Raw genomic sequence first — 21,928 nt, forward strand, 5'->3', positions numbered from 1 at the left:
GCCCTATTTGAAAACACAAAATTGTTTGCAGAATTTTTTTCCCATTCCCATTTTTAGACAATGTAGACAAATAAATAAATTACTGTTGTTCTTAATGTTAATGTTTTAAATAATAGTTTAATAGTGTTTATCATGGAACAGTGAAGTGTGTCACCATCTTCATTGGCCTCAACAGTTTTAATACTGTTCTGGGTAAATACATTCAAAAATGAAATAAACGACAATGTACTTCTCTCCACATGGTCTCTCTCCTCGTCAAACACCACATCAACTACCACAAATATACCAACCCTCCCACTTACTATCGTTCAGTTGATTTTCATTAACACAGTGATTTCCTTTGTTATTTTATGCATCTTCTTGAGGTATTTCCCACCGGCTATGTCATTTGATTGTTCTCTAATCCTGCAGAGTCTCTGCCTGTCATTTTGTTTTTGTTGTTTGTTGCTTTTATAAGACCAGGTTTTTTCATCCGTCTTGAACATGCCATCTTTTCTCTTTTCTTTGTAAATGCACAAACACTGAAAAAAAAGCCTTCAGATGTAGTAGGTATGGGTCTGCATTGGAACCGCACCATTACTCAGATGAAAACTGAATCCTTCTCATCTCTTTCTACTTTCTTCATCTGCCTCCCCGGCGTTTTCTCCTCCTTCTTACATGTACGTCCAGCTGGTTCTCTCACTACACCCAAGGGGAGAGCTGCAAAGACCTTTACTCCCTTTGTGCTTCTCTCACGCTTTGCATTTTCCTTGCCTTTGTCTTCCTTTGTCATTATTTTATGCTCCTGACATCCCCTCACTCTGCTGCCCTTTTCTGGTTTACTCCCATTTGCCCTGTGGCCTCCTCAAAGATATCCCCAATGGTAAAATGGTAAAGTATCTCAGGGACTGAGATACTTTAAAAAAAAAAAAATTGGATTATAAGCAGAGCTTTTCCCACTTGGTTACCGACATGTTTAAAATGCAGGTGCAGCAAAAACAACATACTAAGGCCTTGGCTGTGCTCAATTACAATACAATTTTATTCTTTCCCTTGACATGCAGGCAGAATGGATTCCAGAACAAACATCCTGCAGCACCTGCATTGGCTAACAGTGCCACTTCTTCTCCAGTTTTAACCTCAACGTCTGGTTCACTGATTCACAACACGCACATGAAGCTAAAGAACACCATGATGAGGCCATTAATCATAACCTAAACCCATTTCAGCTGCAGCAGGCACGGGCCCGACGTATGTACAATCCTTCACTTGCTGCCAAGCTAGACACGACTATAGGCTAAACGCACAGTTGACTCAGCACAGATTTATGGACACGGACGGGAACAACTGAAGTGTGGTGAAAATTGCATATAAGCTGAGATAGACAGACAGACAGCAGGCACCTATTAAGGTTCTGGCCAGCAGACACTGAGGAATTTGTTCATTTTCAAAGGGGAATCAATTAGTGTTGCTAGATGAAAACGAACATCCCAAGAGAAATCTAGGCCACTGCAGGTAAGCTACAAGTGGGACACATCAAAGACTAAAAGGATATTACCAGAACGAATAAACAAGCTTAACTACTTATTGCACCGCTGACATATTAAATAAAGATGTGTTCATAAGATCAATCATAGCGGTATAATGACATACCTTGACCTCACTAATGACAGTATGTTGATACAGCTAACACTGTTAATATTCAAACCATTATCTATACAACACATCAATGTGAGGAGGATATCTGCAATTACAATAATGGTGATCACAAATCCGGCTTCAGCAATTAATTGATAAGTCACATTGTTGTCGAAACAAAACTGCCAAGTAAACTGCCGGTTAACCAGTCTGATTCCCAAACAGCATTAAGGCTCTAAGCAAGAGCACTTACTACCTGCCAGTATAATGTAAATATATAAAATGTGTTTTTTAGTACAGTGTGATGTTTAAGGCATATCTGTGTATGTATATATTTATATCCTGAAGATGGATCCATCATCAGTCAATCATCAGGCAAATCATTGTTTTTATATAACTTTCAATCAAGTCAGCTGTATATATAAATCCCATGTGGCAGAAGCTTTTGTCTAAAGTGGATTACATTACCCCATACACCTGGATCTAGAGCAATTGGGGGCCTGTGTCTTGCTTAAGGAGGACACATGGACAATTAGAGCCTTTGATCAAACTACCAACCCTAAAATTAATGACTGACCTCTCAATCAAGACACCAACTGAGCCCAAAATCTCAAGAAAAATACAAATGTATGGCAAGACTTACTATTGCGATATGTTGCCAGTGTATTGATACAGCATGACACAGCCTTAACATTTAGAATGAATATCCATGCAAAGATGGAAGACAAGTACAATTTTCTCTTTTCCTTGTCCCTTAAAATCCATAGTTATAAAGGCATGTTAATGTCAACACTTGACCTTCACACAAACACCACCATACTCCACATGACCACTGTCCAGTTCAGCTTTGGGTTCTGACGTGGCCATGGCTCTCAGTTGGCAGACGAATGGGAATCAGTGAGCTGGCTGTGATTTCAGATTAGCATGGCCTGAAGTCTCAGCATCTCATCCTGATGTGGCCGAGTTACAAAACACACAGGGGCGGGTAAAACTACATATAGGCTGCTGCACTGGAGATGTCTGCAGACACTGTGAGACACTTGAAGAGGATGGAGGAGGCTAAATATGTGTTGATGGAAAAAGACGCCAGTGTTGCTCTTGAAACATGGCACAGCTAGAAACACTCTTTGTATCATGTCATGTGTGAACTATACAGTTTGTGTATATATGATCCCACTGTATTGTTGGCTAAAAAGATGCTTGTGTTTTGACATGCTTCAGGCTTACACATGTCACACTGATCCCGTGTTCACATAGTGCCTGATTTGTTGACAAGCTGGAACTTGCCTCTAAATAAACCAGTAGAGGCGATATATAGCACTAGCGTTAAGCTTTCATCACATCTACACCTGTTTTCGTGGTAATGGTTTGAAAAATCTGAGCATAGTAGGCCTGTAGAAATGTCATTCATTTGGCTAAATGTAGTTATATCAGCGTGGGTCTACTATGGGTGAACTGACAGCCCTGTGTTGGTTACAACCTGTGTAAAACTGAGATTTCTTTTATAATTTCCACACGCCTCCTCTAAAATACACACACACACAGACAGACAGACAGAGAGGTATGAAGTCACCAATGTATGACACACCGCGGCCGCAGCACCGCTGGCACTCAGTGGTTTAACAGTCAGAAATCATCGGTTCACACACCCTAAACACGAATATAAACGCCGGTTAAATCCACGTCGCGTTTGGTAGCTTTCAAAGTTACCTAGGCCTGTCACTTCCCGTCTTTTCCACTTCACTCGGCAGCAATGCGGTAGTTGGGCCGGGGCTGAACTGAAAGCTCGGACGGACCAACGGGCAGCAAAGGAGGCGGCAGCGGCAGCAGCGAGACCTACCTTCTCCCTTCACCGCTCCCCGGGCACTCCCATGCATCGAAAAGACAGATACAACGCTCGCTCCGTCTTTCAGGCACGACCGAGACTTGGAAAAGTTTAGGAAAACCGGCTGTCACGACAGATAAGACCGTCCTCCAATTCCTAGCTAACTCCAGCGGGAGCAGCGCGGAGGGACGGGTGCGGAGGAAGGAGACGCCACAACAAGCAGGGAGTGAGCATGCGGGTGACGTCATCACGCACGGTTTACGTGGGCGCAACTTTTTTTTTTTCGCCACACAAAACTTTTGGGGAAAACTTTTTGTTTTGCATGTCACTGATTAAAATATCTATATAAAGATAAAAAACATTCTCCTTAAAGTATCAAAAGTAAAATTAGACATTATACAGCAGAATTACCTCTGTCAGTGTTATATTATGTTATAGTAATGGATTATTATTACTGGTGCATTAACAAGTAACATGTTACTGTTATAGCTGGTAGAACCTAATTTTAAACATCTGCCTCATTAATATCTCATAATGTATAATATATAATTTTTGAATGTAAAATCTGATTTTGTAACTTTAGCTGTCAGAAAAATGTAGGGGAGTAAAAAATATTTGCTTCTGAAAAGCAGTGGAGTAAGAGAAGAAGAAATTGGGAGTTAAAAAATGCTTTAAAAAAAATCACAGCTAACTGCACCTATTATCCTTCTGTTATAGTGATATAGCATCTAAAAGTAATATTACTTACTACATCAAATACTGGAGAGTAAGGACAAATAAGGTAAAACATAATTGAATACTTCATCTATTTATTGATTGGTAGTGCCAGTTTTGTCTATAAAACATACAGTATAAAATACAATCACAGTTAGATATAAATCAACCCCTCTCTTAAGCCCCTATAAAATAAAAATCAGATAAATACACAATAGAGTCATTATCACAAACCCATACAGCTGACAAAAAAGTATTATTGAAAGTTACTGAATGTTATTTCTTTGCTGCATGTCTGTCTATGGAAATATTCCACCAAAAAAAGGTTCATGTTACCATGAACTGACTTTGGAAACTTCAGTTCTTTTAACAGAACAGACATACAATATATTTCAAATTAAAATGAAATAACAATAAAATGGAACAGAAACACATTGAAAAACCAAGTAATAATGTGAAAGTTAGATTGGTAGCTTTTACTTAAAAAATTTAAGTTATTGGTAATGGCCAACCAGGCACAGTGATGACATGAATGTGCAAAATATTATATTTAAAAATTTTTAAGAAAACTCTCTGGAATAAAACAGTGTAATTCCTACATTTCCCATTCTGCAAAGAGAGATGAAAAGAAAGAAATAAGAAATGAATAAAACAAGAAGAGAATTAATCACCTCATTCATGATTGTGTACATACATAATGCACATTTGGTCCCCATATTGCACAACACTGTAAACACTTCAATATACCATATCTATGCTAAGCCTGTTGTAGGCCTATGTGTTTTTGGCTCCACTCGAGATAAGACAAAAGGCTCAGCATGTCGCTTTAGATGTGTGAATGTTGTTTTCATAGATTCTTCCATGAGGCCTCAATGGCACTGACATTTCCTCTGCATTGTACTGATTCAGTTGTTGTACCGTATACCTCCCCGTTTTCATCTGTTACTTTCTCTCACTCTTACTCACACCCTTATCTGCGTGCGCACACACACACACACACACACACACACACACACACACACACACTAAACGTTCAATTGCACCATTGCACTGTAAATCTATGAACCTCCTTTCTCCTCTTCTGCGCTTTGTGAGCTACAGTTATTCCACAGTCACAGACTTGGCCAAGTTTCTGGGAAAGTCAACCTGCAAAAAGAGAAAGCAGTTCGTTAGAGCAGATTACCTTTGATCAGGACTGTTTTAGTATAAAGGTAAACATGCACTTTCCTTTTATACTAGAACAAGCACACAATAACAAGCTAAGAAATGGTGGTTAAAAATAAAATGGTGCACCAGAGTATGGATCAGCTCTCACTGACCAGGTGGAAAGACTTTACACATGCCTCAACTGTGTAAACTATGTAAAGACATGATGCCATTCCAAATTTGTGAGAGAGGTGTCTTTAAAGGCAAATGTGAAACCACAAGATTAACAGTATGTAAAACCAAGCCTTTCAAACGAAAGATATTGCCCACACACAAATCCAGCTAGTTTTGCTTACTAAGCTGGTCTCTTGAACTACTCTACAGTATGTTAATAATTAATTAACTTTAGGCAATAAATAGACTCCCAGAGTCCTGTGCTGCATGTAAATCAAAGTCTATTGAAATGTGGAAATTATACTTTGATATTTATAATTATTGTTAAAATAAAACATACTGGGGCATGATATACACAGACATACTGCACATTGCATGTAGTACACATCAGGCACCGCATGTATTTGAATGTTAGACTTAGCATAGCATTTAAACTAATATGCAGCAATATCAAAGTCATATGTAAATAGAGGCAACTGAAAGCATTAGAATAGCAAATTATACATGCACTGTGTATTACAATATATGTGCATTTAACCTTCATTTTCTTAATCAGTTGGGTATAGACAAGATTAATATTATCATTTTCAGAGCATAATCCTGATATTTATATGTGACAATATTTACTGACCCTTTCATTCATCACGATCATCATCAAAGTCATGTCCATCACAGTGAGTCAAGTAGTGTTTTCATAAAACGTAACCAATGACATTTGCATGACAATTGTGAGCCACGGTATCTCAATATGAAGATTGTGTCCTAATAAAACTACATAGAAAGGTAATCTAATATTCAATTTTTTGTATGATCTGCCTTTTTTCTGGGGCTCAGATAAATAAAGACATTAGCAGACAAAAAGCCTCACACATATCGTTGAGGTTTTGTTAGACCACTTACGTCATATCCTCGCAGGACAGCCAAGTGGAAGGATAAGAGCTGCAGGGGGATGACGCTGAGGATGCCCTGCAGACAGTCCACAGTATGTGGCAGCTCGATGGTCTGGTAGGCATCCTTAGTCATCTCAGGGTCATCCTGGCAACAAAGGATGATAGGCCGACCCTGAGAGAGAGAGAGAGTCACAAGCAAGGACATTAACATTAGTCAGTCAGTCAGTTCATTTAGTTACATTTGTTGCACTCAGGTATAATTTAAAGGTCATGTGTCCAGGTGTGTGTTTCAGTGCCCGCAGGCCTATTACATAAGAATGTGTTAATACAGGACCTACCGATCTAGCGGTGACTTGTTGCAGAGCATTCTGGCATTTGGTGTAGCAGGCATCTCTCATGATGATCATGATGACTGGCATGTCTTTGTCTATAAGAGCTAGAGGACCGTGCTTCAGCTCCCCAGCCAAGATGCCCTCTGAGTGCATGTAAGTGATCTCCTTGATTTTCTGCATTAGAATAACAAGAATAAAACTAGCTCAGTACATTATCCCAGATAATAACATAACACATACAATACAACAGGCATTACAACTATGTTATTTCATCTAATGTTTCTATTTTTTTCTCTCTATTTTATGTTATGTGATCTGCAGTTTTTTACTTTGCCATATTCAACTCACCAGTGCCCCCTCTAGGCAGGTGGCGTAGTTGAAACCTCGACCCATGACCAGAAGAGACTTCTGCTGATACAGTTCATCTGCAATGGCCTTTATCTTCTGATCCAGGGCCAGCACCTTCTTTATCATCTCTAGGAGAGTAGGAGAATGTGGAGATGGAGATATTATTGTAACAGTGAGTGCTTGAGTGCACTTTTTCTAAACAAATGATACAGAATTTTGTTAGCTTGATTTGTTAGTGGTAGTCGAACATGACTGAGAATCTGTCTGACTGCATTTTAACATGCTGTCTGCTTATGTTGAGGCCACAATGTGTTTGTGATTTACTGGTGTGTTTCTTTCACTGACCAGGTAGCACCCTGAAGCCGTTGATGATCTCCAGTCTTCTCGCCTGTAGGGAGAGCTTGTCCTCACTCAGCATCAGGCCAAACATGGTGAGGGCCACAAACTGACTGGTGTAGGCCTGGGTCACATACACAAGAAACACTATTATAACCATAGGCTGTGCTGAACAGTGTGACAACAGAGCCTATCTAGCAAATAGTTCTGTGTTATTAAGACATGAATTATATCATTAAAGGTGGATTTATTGATTGCTGTCAGGATGTAAAGAGAATTTCAAGAAATATTACAAAAAAGGCTTCTGAAATAAATTGCCTGCCGTATCTTTACTGCTGGACAACTTATATTTAGTTTGAAAAACATTTTTTATTATTTATAGAGCTGTTGCCAGATTTTGAAAAGATTTTATAACCTATGGGATGTGCAGTATAAACTATACCTTCGTGCTAGCCACTCCTATCTCAGGCCCAGCATTGACGTGGACTCCACAGTCTGTTTCTCTACAAATGGAGCTGCCCACAGTGTTGGTTATTCCAACTGTCAGAGCACCTTGGTTCTTGCAGTAGCGTAATGCCATCAGGGTGTCTGCTGTCTCTCCTGAGGGAGCAGAGGGAAAGAAAAGATATACTTACAATGCACAATTACAGCAAAATAAGGCCACAGCTGGAGGGGGAAAAAAAAGATGATGATTCTATCAACAGGTTTCACAGAGTACCGTACCATGTTTAGCAAGCTTAGCTTAGCAAGAAAACTAAACCAGTGACTTTATGAGACAAAAATAAGAGCTCTGAAAGACTGTACGGACAGGACTTTTGTGTCTTTGTGTTGTGCTTTTACCTGATTGGCTGATGAAGAAGCAAACATCGTCTCTAAAAACAGGCGTGTTGCGGTCCAGGAAGTCGCTTGCCAGCTCCACCATGACAGGCAGCTCTGTCAGCTCCTCAAGGATCTGTCTGGTCTGAAAAGTTAGGGGACAACAAATGCAGCAATTTCACTACCACCACTTTCACCATCATCATCATCATCATCACTGTCCATACAAAGAGTCATTTAATGTTCTGAACTTTACTTTTACTAATCATAACTGTCTCAGACTGTTACAATATGATCATCATCATGCGTGTCCCATTGATAGCTCGACTCACAGCCAACGCAGCGTGGAAGCTTGTGCCGCAGCCAATCATGATTAGCCGTCTGCAACGCTTGATTTCTTTCAGGTGGTCCTTTAGCCCACCGAGAACCACTGAAGGAAAAGTGGAAATGTTATAGTTTCTGAGTTTCTAATAGACAATGGTAAGAAGGACACACAAACAAACAGGAGATCGTGCGTGTGTAGCCTAAATTCTTCCCTGCTAATAGTGATTCAAGGGATCAGGGACGTGTTCAGCTGCCTTACATATCCTTAAACACACTGAAGGCAGAGCAGGTTGTAAGATCACTGGTCACCTGTGTTGGTGTCGAAACAAATCCGGCCTCTCATAGTGTTGACGACAGAGTCTGGCTGCTCAAAGATCTCCTTCTGCATGAAGGCATCAAAGTTACCTACAAAGGGAGGAGCACTTTACACTTTCAGCCAGCAGAGGGTGAGCAAGTATAAGTCTACAAACTAGGCTTTATTGGAAGCACTACATGCATACAGCATGTGCTCAGTGTATTCAACTAGATTTATCTGATCACTTATGTGTTTCAAGAATTTCCTTATAAGCTAAACAACATGTCTAAAATAAGATTAAATAAAAGTAATGCATTGTCTTCATATCCAGCAGATAATAGAGATTTCTTTTTGAGCATTATTCGACCTTTCATGATCTGTTTCAGCTCCATCTGTAGGGTCTGGATGGCCCTCACTGGGTCTTCACCAGCCTGCCGGTTCATCCTATGGATGGAGAGTTTCCCATCGGTCACCAAAGCAATGTCATCGTCCTCCATGTACAACACCTTGTTGGTGTGTTCAATGATGGCACTGCAGGTAGAGATCAGATGGATACATGTGGTGAACTGATGATGATGTCCACAAGTCTGGTGTTTACAAAGTGTACTAAACCTGTTTCTATGGTCCCATATTGTATTCTCCATAAAACACGCAGACATCTATCTCACCTGGCATCAGATGCAAAGTAATACTCCACAGCCCTGCCATCCCCCACAGAGTTGATGGCATTGGAGCAGTCGGGACGATTATGGCTGTTCTTCTCCTGGAGTCCATCCTTGAAGTGAGCTACAGGGTCAAAAGTCAGAGGTCAAGGGTCAGAGGACACACAGTGACTTTAAATTACTGAAACAATCAAGACGTCACTTGAATTCTTCCCCTCAACTTCCAGATGTTGTTCCAGATGATGTCAGGTCACTGCTGTGGAAATGGGTTTGTTATGTCGTGAAACTGATGTGACTGGCTACTTACTAACTGAGGGGGGAAGGGAGGACCATCTCTTGAATTTACAATACCACTGGCATGACAAAGAGTCAACATGGTCTTATTCAGTAATTTTGCTATGGTAAGTTATATAATGTGTAAAGAATAAAGCACTAATAAAAAAAGTGTGATAATAGAGCCATTATAACCATTAAAGGACACACCCGGCTTTGTTCCCTCCTAGCCCCAAACCATCTCACTCTGCTCTGGACTTATGGAACCATAAATTTTCAGTAAACAGATAAGGCGGTCATATGCACAGTAAAGATGAACCTAAAACAAAACAAGCAGGACATTGCTAACAATAAATAATCATAAAGACAGATGCTGCTATTGTAACACAAGTATTTTGAAAGACCACAAGAGAAACTCTTCTATCTTAAACTCTGTCTCAGAGGCTGGGAACATTGCAGGAACTATCCAAATTAATGGACCACTACCCTCTATAACTACACTTGACAATTCCTAGCAACACAAACGGCTTTCTAAGAAAGTTTTTTAACAGAATTATTGCACAATTAATAACAGAACCACAAAACAACTTCTGTTCTACAGTTAGCCAAGAGTGTCACTTTGATTGGGTCAATGTGGATTTGTTCAATAAATCAAATCAATAGTTAGAGCAACATTACGCTTTCTCCCTGGATTAGAATCCAGGGAGAAAGTAAAGAGAGAAAATGCTCCCTTCCTAGGATACATGTTTTGAGGTTTTGTCTACTTTCCGCATATCTTGCCAAATCAGAAACAGCTGTAAGCTATGGCACATTTATTAATAACCACTAAAGGACCAAAACAGTGAATTTATCCTACTTACAGGTACACCTGCATAGCCATGACCAGTTTTAGCGTATTCCTCTGTGCCACAGAGCTCCATTGTTGCCCAAAAAACTATTTAAAACATATGAATGGGCCTCACCAGTGCCCTGGGTAACATGTTCATTCATTACACTAAACATAGGCACTGTAGTTTATTTTCAGTCAACACCATCCTGCTGCTGTAAATACTTGGCAGCGCAGCATATCATCTGAAAATAGTCCACAACAAATATTTACTTCTGGCACCCTTTCAAGATTAACTACTTCGGTAGGAATGAATGGGCGTGGGGCTGAGAGCCACAGACAGGTTTGGGAAGTCAGAATTGTAGTTAGATGGAGAACGGCATTGTTGGTTGTTGTGTTTTAAATGTGTTTAAGTGGCGTAAGTAATACACAAAATGAAGGGGAAGGGGGGTCAAAATCTTTCTCAATTTTAAATTGATCATAAAAGATATATATATAAGATATTTTTCTACATAGCAATATAGGCTAGTTCTTGAACAGTGATGAATCAGAGTTGTTTAAAACACTATTACACATTGTGGGATAACTTCCTATTACAGTGGTGAATCTGGATCTAAGAAGTTTAATAAATTGAATATGCAAATGAATTATGAATTACATGTGGTTGATTTATCCAGGCTTTCTGTATGCTGCTGTGAATGTGTGTGCCTATAGTATGTCTGTGTGTGAGTGTGCATTTATGTAGAGAGTTAGGGTGCGGTGGAAGCGGATAATGGCAGACAGATAGAGGAACAGAGCTCACCACCGTTGTACTGGATGGTGATGTTTTCGGTCAACAGCTCATCCTCGCATCGCACCCCAATGAGCAATGGACTTCCTCTCCTGCCGGGACAAGAATGAAGCAGGGAGAAAAAAGGAGAGGATTAGGCTTTTTTAGACACACAGCAATGTCACATGTTGCTTTGTGAGGGTATGAATGTTGAGGTCACCTGAAATCCTATCCTACTGTATTATTCCAAACAAAACATGACTCCCCTGGCACTCCTCATTATCTTTCCTCTCTTTTCCTTCATCGATACATTTTTTCCTCCCTGTACCACCTCAGATTCAATCGTTGTAACATTAACTCATTTTGTACACAATCCTGAGGTTGAGTTTGTCCATGTGCAGAGAGGGACTCAGACATCTTCCCACTTATTCTTAATCTCTTTCTTAACTTACTAATCTTGAACATTAGACAGGTAAACTGATCCTCTACATCCCTGTAGGATTTGCTCACAGTTCCTGGACTGAGTCACTGCTTCCTCATTGGCCTCTGTTTCCACGTGGTCTTCTCCTATTAGAGGCAGTGAAGGTAGGTGTGACAGGTGAGGAAGGAGGGTCTGAGGAGAGGAGGAGCTATAATGACACCAACTCATTTCTTTCTCCGTCTGGATCCCTATTTTCTCTCAGCTTAGTCTTTCTCTGCTGCTTGGCTATGCTGACGTAAGTTGTTTCAAGGAGTGTGAGGCTTGAAAAGGGAGGCTTGCAGACAATACAATATTTACCCTGAGGGAGGGAGAGTCAGGAAGCAAAGGATGTCAGAAAACTAAAGGTTAAGTAAGTGAAAGACATGGTGTGTGTGAAAGATAGAGAGTGGAAGAACAATAGATAGAGACTGAGTTAAAAACAGAGGATCTGAGTCCTTCCCAGATCTTGATCCTTGATGACAAAGGGCAGGTGGTGAATAGCATCACTAGACAATTACAAACATTTCTCCATCCCTCTGTCCTGGGAGACAGTGCAATATGTGCAATATACTGATATCAGCAACCAGAATGTTTTTCTTCAAAAGCTACAATCACACAATAGACCAATGAGAATGCAAAGTTTCCTGACCTTAGCAGAAGGTGCGCCAAGAAGCATCCTTGCCAGCTCTGGTACTGCCAGAAACCTGTTTGCTTAAACCACAAGTAACGGCCCACTTATCTCGCTTCATTTTGTTTCCCTTCTGCCCCCTCTTATTCTCTTACTCCCGTGCTCCACCAGTCTCCCTTTCCCCTGATCCATGACGACTCACTGAACCAGGGAAGGTATAAAGTAAAATAAAATGATGAGAAGTGATTAAGCAGGAGTCTTTCTGGCACGGCCATTTCCCGGAGTCGAAACAGGAAACTCTCTACTCTCTCCGTTAATGAGTCACAGAGAAGCCGGCGTAGGGCCAGCAGCCCAGAGGCCAGAGGCCCAGGAGGGAGAGGGGGAACCTGAATTCAACCTATGCTCTGCTCCCCTACTCTGCCTGGGTCTTAAGACGCAGATAAGATTCACAAGTGCAGGCAGACGTGAATTTACGCACATTAACACGTGCACTTGGAAAAACAGCACAAGTGATCGTGATCGTAGAGCAAAGCATGTTCCAGAGTCATAATATGCCACATGTAATGGATGTTAGCTAACATAAGCCAAAATAATAGGCCACAATGACTAAATAAAAGGAGTTGCCTCAAATCATATTGGGGATTGCTTCATAGTGGAAATAGCAGGGTTGACTCATCTCCAATGAGTCTAGCTCACTGCACATATACTAGACCACCGTTTGAGGTGAAATGTCAGAACAGTCTGTGCATGTGTGTGTACCGACCTGGTGGACACAGCCTCTCCAGGGAAATGACGGCTTTTAAACACCAGAGCGAAGGCTCCCTCCTGAGACAGAAAGAAGGAGAGGAAACACAGGGTTTACTAGTTTGTCAAAAGACTGAAATACACAAATTTTAAAGTAGACTGTTAGGCAAGAGGAGAAACAATTTAAATTTAAATGTAAAGGTAAAGTTAGCCATGAATTCCTGAAAAGTATGTGACGTTCAGGAGAAACATTTTCTGAACACAAACAAATGTTTCTTCTGGCCCTGTGGGGTTTGGTAGTTGTGGTGGGGGTGAGTGTTGGGAGGTAGTGGGGTAGAGGCGGGGAGCGGGTTAAGAGAAATAAGACCTCTATTGTATAACATCAGCTGTGTTTCGAAAGCATCAACTGCGATGCTGCCTGTGGTGGTTAGAAGCAGAACTGGCTAGGAGAGTGTTTGTGTGTGGTGTTGAAAGATCTGCATGGAGAGGGAGGCAAGGGGAGGGTGTCATGGTCATGAGGCAGTTAGTGGGTCTAACTATCTGGTTCCTATTACTCCAAATCCATCTATCTATCCATCCAATCTACTGAGGAGAGAGATCCCAATCCAACCAAAAGTGTGAAGCTCTGAAGCATTGAAGTCACACAAAAGAAAAAAACCTCACGTGAAAAAAAGTTTCTACGAGTGATGATGTCGCTTGTGACGCTGCTAGAGCGGTTGCTATAGAGACTGTTTTTGTGATGGTATACAGAGTTTTCATGGATGGGAAATTCAACCAGTTGCGCACAATTCAGAATGAGTGTGTGTATTTGTGTTTATGAACAGTCAATGACTTATACTAAGCTACTCGATGCTACCCTTCATAGACACCAGGAAGCTGGTTACAAAAACTTTGGTCTGATATCAAACAAAGATTAGCATGCTAACACTACCTGTGCTGCTATAAAGTGGGTTAGTGTGCTTTTTTGTGGCATGGTGGTCATCAGTGTCGTAAGTTGTGTGTTGCTGTGTGTAAACTGCTCACCAGCTGCTGAATAACCCTCTCAACCAAGGTGGAGAAGGTGATGCAGTCACTCTCTCGGTTGTCATAAACATATTTGATCAATTTCGGGATCACCTCCGTGTCCGTCTCTGACTCAAACTCATATCCTTTGGTGATCTGAGGAAGGTGCGAGATACAGTTTACGTTAATATAAACATAATCACACTGAGGATATATACAGTCAACCTGCGGGATGCACCTGCGGCATGTTTTTTTTCTTTCTTCTTTCTAACAAATGACATCTATATGTTTCACTGGCGGCTTCTCATCAAGCGCTTAAAGCTGGTGACAGTAAAATGTGCTGTTAATTGTCACCATTGTATATTAAGAGGGTTTATTAACTGCTGTAAACACTAGGAGGGATGTACAAATATCAGATTAATTCATATCAAACATAAACAAAACCTTCTGCATGTGGCTGATCAAAGGAAGCATCCAGCGTCGCACTTGTATCATTGTTGCGTGTAAACATCTACCTACTCAATTAAATGAAAATGTCGTCAACTGATCAGGTTAGCTCTTTAATTCTTTATTTGTTCAAGTGATGATATTATGTTGCATGGGCAAATGAAGTAATTTCACACTGAATGTTTAATGTGCAACAATCAACTGTGAACAGACTTCACTGGTAGTGCGAGCTGAAATTTGTGCTATTTTAACAACAACAACAAAACATTATTTCGATTTTAATAATTAGATTTTCTCCCTCCATCAACAAAAAATATATTCCCTCAATACTAAACAACCTCCATGCTTTTATAACATGAAAGTTGTGTGGTAAGTTGGTATATTCCAGTCATGAAGAATAATGTGGCATTACTTCTTAGTTAATTAGTAATACTGAATAATATTGTCCCCACAGATAGCTCTAGAGATGACAGCTAGAGGGAATAAAAACATAAATATTCAGATTTTTTAGTCCCTTCCAATTTCTGAAAAACGTTGTCCACCTGCATAAATTATTTCAAAATAAATCATGTAAATAAATATATGTGCGGGCCTACTCCGCTTTTGAAATAATTTACACAAACACAACACTTTTGAAGGTTTTGTTTATGTCCCCCTGACCAGTTATACTACTTTAAGTGGGAATTTGGGAAAGGTTAACGGTTTAATTTATCCTGATACCTTTGCTTACGTTTCCCACATTCCATCTCTGTAGCAGTGAGTGTGTCTAGTGCAGTGGTGGACGAAGTATTTTACTTAATTAAAAGTACTAATACAACACTCTAAAAATACTCTGTTACAAGTCTGTTACAAGTACTGCATTTACAACGTCGCATTAGTAAACGTATGAGTATAATCAGAAAAATGTACAGAAAAAAGTATTAACAATAAAAGCACTCAACGCAGAAAAATGTCACCTGCAATGAATTGTTTTTGTTTTACTTAAATAATAAAAATAATTGGCAATTTAATTTTCTGTCAACTGACAAATCGTTTCAGCTGTACTTGTGTAAACGGTTGGGTAGTTTAATTTATAACGAAACAACATATTTGATAAATTCTTTGTGTGTTAAAAGCTAAATTTGCAAAGTAACTACTAAAGAAAAAGAAATAGTAAGTGGCATGAAAAGAAAATACTGAAGCGCCGGTACCTCAAATTTGTACTTAACTGCAGTACTTACTGCAGTAAATGTATATAGTTACTGTCCACCACTGGTCTAGTGACTTGTGACTACTAGGAACATAGGCTAGTTCAGTGACAGATGCCTTGTAAGCAACTGTGTCTACCCATCAATAGAATTTGAAGTTTAAAAAACTGTTTAATGCCTCAAGTGAATAACTTCAGCCAGATCCATAGCTTGCCAGCTATTGTTACATTGATCAGTAACATCTGGAAAAAATTACATGTTCACAACAGGAATTCCTGATAATAAAATACCTTACCAGGTACTTCTTCAGCTCTTTGTAGTTGGTGATGATGCCATTGTGGATGACGACAAACTCTGAGAAAAGGCAGCGAGAGTGAACAGATTAAGCAAAGGGGCTAAAGATCAAAAACTAATCTTTGTGAAGTCATAATAAGACTTATCATGAGAAGACTTGTGGTCTTTCCTGATTAAACTCATTTAGATTCACACTTACATACGTCTGAGGTCCAAACAAACGAATAAAAGAGCAACCTGCCACACCTATAGATGCTAATAATATGTTCTGTGCGGAATGGCAGGTTGTTGTTATTCAAAGAAAAAGAAAAATTGATCCACGAGGGGATATTCTTTGTCACAGTTGCACACTTGTCAAGGCATAAGGAATGGAAATAGTAATAAGAGGTAGACAGATAAATAGTATATAAATATAAGAGTATAAATATAAAATATAAGAAGAATATAAAGGAGTGTGGGTATGTACAATATTTACATTATTAGAGAATTGTTATGGTGAGCATTTACTTTATTATTACTTTACTATTTATCTATCTACCTTTTATTACTATTTCTATTCCATATGCCTTGACATGTGTGCAATTGTGACAAAGAATTTCCCCTCGGGGAGCAATAAAGTATTTCTGATTCTGATTCTGATTCAACGATGGATATTAACGCGAGTAGGCAAAGCAGTGGATTTAGCAGAAACTGAATAACGGGTTACAAACAAACAAGATGATGAGTTATCGTATGATAATCAAGTAATAATAGGCCTATTCTATAATACACTAATAAACTATACAATAATACAACTATAGGTTGGTAGCACAGTTTTTCTTTTTTTTTTCTCTGTGATATGGACTCTCACACTTTGGACTTCAATAAGCATACAAGCCTTGGTGTAAAGCCAAGGAACAGTACTGACACACCCATAAAGGCACACTAGCAAAGAGGGTGTGTAAATGTATATGGCTTCTTAACCTTTCACTTTAATGCTCAGGCAAGATGTATTCATCCTAACAGGATGACAATGAAGTGATTCAAAATGTGAGAAAAACATCAGAATTGATCTTGATTTTTCCTTTCTTTCCCCATATTATCAAATGAAGCCACACATTACTCTGAGAACCTGAAACAGCCATTTATATTGACGTTCCTATTCTAAATTGCACTGTATTTGTGAGTATGCATGAAAGTACATTAGCACGTATTACCATTATTCTTGTCCGAGCGATGAGGGTGGCTGTTGACAGGGCTCGGCTCTCCGTGTGTGGCCCAGCGCGTGTGAGCGATGCCAAAGTGTGTGCACAGCTCCTCGTCCAGTTTCAGTGAGTCTTGCTCTGAACAAGCAAAACACAACACCTATCCCGTTACTCACATGAACAGAATGCAGGGGATTTTAAAGACAGAAAAATGCAAAAGTGCTAGGAACAGGGCTTTTGATTTTATGACAATTTCTTCAAAATGAGGTTTAAAAAATGCATTATGATTTTCAAATAACTCTAACCAACTGAAAGCTTTTACTTTAACGGTACAGATAATATGAAATATGAATGAAATGTGCATAAACCTACTGTATAGCTCATCTTCCAGAGCCTTGACCTTCCCCTTCTTCTTGATCAAGCAGAGAGTGTTTTTGTCAGTGGTGGTCTTCGGGCCATCCACGGCGATACCTGAAAACACACAGGGAGGGAATGAAATAGATACTTTCATAGAGTGGTAAGAAAGGCACACAGATTCAAATACTTTCATATATTAGCAATGCAAGGTCAGAATCAACATCATCAAGAGGCAGATGGGTAGGTTATCTGAGTTGATAGTGACCGAGGATGTAATATGCTGGTATCTGCGGTATAGTTATTGTGGGTGTGTGTGTAGGAGATGGTGTTTGACAGCCATGAAAGGACCTCTTAGTTGCGTGTCTTCATCCTGCTCAAATAGGATGAATAAACACAGTGTGTGCGCGTGCTTGTGTGTGTGTGTGTGTGTGTGTGAACATTATTAAATATCCAGGTGGCAGGGTGTTGTTAGTTAGAAGTCACTGGAGCTTATTAAAGAGGTGGTATTATGGTATTTGGCTTTTTCCCTCTCCTGTTTTGAGTTATATCTCTTTTTTGTGCATGCAACAGGTTTGCAAAGTGAAAAAGCCCAAAGTCCACCCCAAAGGGAGTTCCCATCTCCCACAGAAAACTCTGCTCTGAACTGCCTGAAAACAGCCCGTTTGTAGTCCAGCCTTTACTTCCCTTTCTTGTGATGTCACAATGAAAATACATGTCATAATGCTTGCTGAGGGACTAGTACGACACGCCCTCAAAAACACCAGTGGAAAAACAGTGAGCTGCAGCACACACCTCTCCTCTCCCTTCCAAACTCTTGCTACCCTCCAGGCAGTCAACGGACATAAAGTTGTTACTGTGATGTAGAGACAGAGCTCAGTTAAAACTTTATGGATGAAAGATACATTTGTTACAGATTAATAACTCACCACTCTGAAACTCTTGCTCCAGTCCAAATTGCCAACCTGGTCAGCAACATGTAGCCTACAGCTGAATCGAAGCTGTTTAGTCTTTTCGCTGACCCGCCCTTCTCTGCTTCTGATTGGCTAGTAGTCCTTAACTAGAAACTTCACATGTGCAACTCCCAACAAAGATCATTTAGAGACAACAGTATCACTCCATAGCTAAAAGGAAGCCTTCAACACACAGGGTGAAAAGAGGAGCTGCAGCAATGTGCAGTATGACCAAAAATATGGTGTTTTCTGAAAATTAAACCATGTAAACCTGTTCTGGTACAACCCCTAAATAGGATTTTGAACCTGAAAATGAGCATAATACCATCTCTTTAAGGTGTAGTAGTGGCTAAAATATTTTATTCTTACACGCAGTGTTTCTGTTTGGATACTCTATTATTAGAGGGCACGCCTGCATGTCACCCGCCTTGCTCTGCCCAGTAGTTGTTGGTGTTATACCAGTCATTCTACATAATTACCAAGAATTTACATTAAATTTCAAGAATCACATGTAAAGCAGGAAGTAGTTGAATGCTGTCAAATGTTGGTATTATTAAGAACAGGATATGCAGGTGCTGCATGGTGTGTGTGTGTGTGTGTGTGTGTGTGTGTGTGTGTGTGTGTGTGTGTGTGTGTGAACACCATGAAGCCAAGTGTCTTACCTGCTGAATCGTACCCTCTGTACTCCAGTCTCTGCAGTCCCTTCACCAGCGTCTCAAATATCTCCTTTCTGGTGCGAGGCACTTGGTAATTCAGGTAGGCAAAGATCCCTTTAAGAGAGGGAGAAAAGAGAAACAGAACTAGAATCCTCTAAGATGATTGAATCTGTGAGTCTACACGACTACCAAGAGCACAGCGGCATCTTTTAAGCCATGGAAGAACATGGCTGATCAATGGGGTCAACTCCTAAATTCTTGAATTTTGTTTACTGTTTATAATCTTCACCTAAAACTTGTGATGAAAAAGGACAACAACTTTCAACGAGCTGGATAAGAAACCAGAAATACCTGCCTGTGTGTGTGTGTGTGTGTGTGTGTGTGTGTGTGTGTGTGTGTGTGTGTGTGTGTGTGTCTGTGTGTATAGGAATGTTCCGGACAGCTCTGCTCCAGCAGGCACACAGCTGGCCATTGATGGACGCACATTGCGCGCAGTGTTGGCGCGGCCAGGTCGGCAGGCTGCTGTAAACTCCCACAGCGCTGGCCTCTTCCTTAAAGACAGGAGTTCTGTAAAAGATTTACCTTTGGCCCTGTTGGGGAGCGCAACATGTGAGGCTGTCAAAAGGTGCGACGTGCCCTGATGGTCCCAACATAGGGTGTTGGGGCGGATCTATATGTATATCTATATCACCTCATTAACATAAGATAAGCCCAACTATTTGCATCATAATTTTTGAAAGTAGCTGATAGCCTGTCATGTAGTCCAACCCCGTGAGTGAAAACACTGACACGTAGCAGGAATCCACACAGATCAGACAACAGATACGTTTATCCAACTGTTGCAGTTCAGAATTAATATTTTCATTTCCACTAAAACTTTAACAACACCGCGATAAGTACATGAGACCAATTGTAGGATATGATAACTTCTGAAGTTCAGCGCTTTATAGCTTGGTTTATGTGCATGACTTCGGTACTATAGCACTGCGCACCAGAGGAGCCGTCAACGCAATGCTCGTGCGCAATAAGCAAAATCCCTTCCAACAAGTTAAAAAGAATCGTAACTCGATAAAATATTACTTACCACACATGGTTCAAGCTTTGCCGGCGTTGATGACGACCTTTCTGTGAGAAAACGACTTGTAGCTTCCCGGTTGGAGTGATGCTTCTGCCTCTCTGGTGTTAAATCCAGAGCGACTGCACACTCCCACTATTCATTTAAACTGTGTTTCCTGGAGAGGCGGCTCCACCTCCTCTGACAGCTCTCTTGGGCGGACAACACGGCCCTGCTACAGCTATGCACCACTTCATCTGTCATAGATGGATAGGCGGCAATTAACTCAATTAGGCTATTTTGTCAACGACTTTCAAAGAGACACAAAACGATAAATGGTTCACCCCTTGCATCTGTCAAACATGTTTGCCATATGCTGAGCACATAACCTGTCAGTGATTTCTTTCTTTGATCATTTAATTGATGAAGGTTTGGTCTTGACTTCTTTGCACCAACATGAACCATTCACTAAGCTGTTAATGTAAAGAGTAAAAAGGAAACAGAGCCTGTAGGCAGATTCTTAGCAGGCATCTTGACAATGAGGAAGATCATGATTCATTTCTTGTGCAGACAGGTTGGTCCCTTCTGTTCCCCCCTTTCTAATAAAACAGTTTCCTTGTGACTCTGAATTATCTAACAAGGCATGAATGAGCTACAAAGAGGGAACTAACTGCTAATTAATCAAGTGACTTCCTCATTCAAGGTGGCCAGGGGTTTCATCCATTCCTGGACCAATCCCACCGGTTGTAAATGTCTGATAAATCGCATTAATATTCTCCTACATAGTATTATATTTATATATTTAATAAGACATTGTAGTTCTACAGTGTCACCTTGCCTGTTCTGCTTTTATTTTGAAAGGCGCCGTTTTCTTCTTATGTTTTTTGTGACGCTAAACTTCCTACTATTTTTCTCTTCACAATGTGGTGCTCACGCGTCGTCGGAAGAACGGTAAAAAACTGACCTACGAACTGTGAGAGTGTGTCGAGCTAGAGAGCGTGATAGCAGATGGCGAAACCATTTGATTAGCGTCCTTGGAGAGCGGAATGAGTTTTCACGGTGTTCATGGTGCATGGTGCACGTTGAGAGGAATAATAAATCGACACCCGTTTGAAACTCGCTGCGTCTTGATCAATAAATCCAAGGGGCCGCTACAGTGAAAACTCATCGCTGCACCAGCCCTGTCATCCCTGGTGAGAAGCTGACGCCATCACATCTGAGGTCCAACTACCAACCTGATACCAGCCAGTTTACATCGCTTCCATCCAACTCCTGCGCCCAGGCAAGACTTGAAATGGACAGCATGCTTAAGGTACAACTAGAGATGCAAAAAGAGACACTGGATGCCAAGGATTAAAAAGGCAAAAAAATGGACAATTTCTTCACACGCAAACTTACAGCATAACTGAAGTGACTTAAATAATAACGTGGTATTATAAGGTCAAAATAACTTGTGAGCTAATTCTCAGTTCCTAACGCTTCCAAAAATTGTGACTATTTCAAGACCAATGTGCTTGTGTCATGTCTATTTATGAAAAGGTTGAAGGGTGAATTTTGTTGTTACTGCAGTTTTATGCTAAAATCCTTTTAGATGTCCATAATCTGTTAACGCTTGGAA

At 40.3% G+C, this 21,928-nt stretch overlaps 2 protein-coding genes across 4 annotated transcripts in view; both read right to left on the bottom strand.

Moving 5' to 3' along the window:
* The window catches only part of mapk9 (mitogen-activated protein kinase 9), a 26,691-nt gene extending 23,034 nt beyond the window's left edge, over positions 1–3,657 (bottom strand). Inside the window, exon 1 of one of the 3 annotated variants that reach the window (XM_038699205.1) lies at positions 3,458–3,656. The gene's annotated coding sequence lies outside the window, so the exon portion shown is untranslated. Of the gene's footprint in view, positions 1–3,327 lie in introns of all 3 variants that reach the window. The other 2 variants (XM_038699204.1, XM_038699207.1) reach the window with 2 other exon arrangements.
* A 577-nt stretch (positions 3,658–4,234) lies between these two features.
* On the bottom strand, positions 4,235–20,490 carry gfpt2 (glutamine-fructose-6-phosphate transaminase 2). The gene is made up of 19 exons (XM_038699209.1): positions 20,341–20,490; positions 19,263–19,370; positions 17,666–17,764; positions 17,306–17,431; positions 16,111–16,169; positions 14,203–14,337; positions 13,199–13,260; positions 11,381–11,460; positions 9,486–9,603; positions 9,185–9,348; positions 8,832–8,927; positions 8,531–8,628; positions 8,223–8,343; positions 7,825–7,982; positions 7,392–7,506; positions 7,047–7,174; positions 6,705–6,872; positions 6,377–6,538; positions 4,235–5,302 (listed from the first exon to the last, which is right to left on the bottom strand). Exons 1-19 carry the CDS (start codon positions 20,345–20,347, stop codon positions 5,258–5,260), a joined length of 2,049 nt encoding a protein of 682 aa, XP_038555137.1. The 5' UTR covers positions 20,348–20,490; the 3' UTR covers positions 4,235–5,257.
* Between the last annotated feature and the right edge of the window lie 1,438 nt (positions 20,491–21,928).

The sequence above is a fragment of the Micropterus salmoides genome, unplaced genomic scaffold (genome assembly GCF_014851395.1).
Source record: "Micropterus salmoides isolate LMB-PRFRI ecotype aquatic unplaced genomic scaffold, ASM1485139v1 Ms_hic_scaffold_5, whole genome shotgun sequence".
NCBI classification, from domain to species: domain Eukaryota; kingdom Metazoa; phylum Chordata; class Actinopteri; order Centrarchiformes; family Centrarchidae; genus Micropterus; species Micropterus salmoides.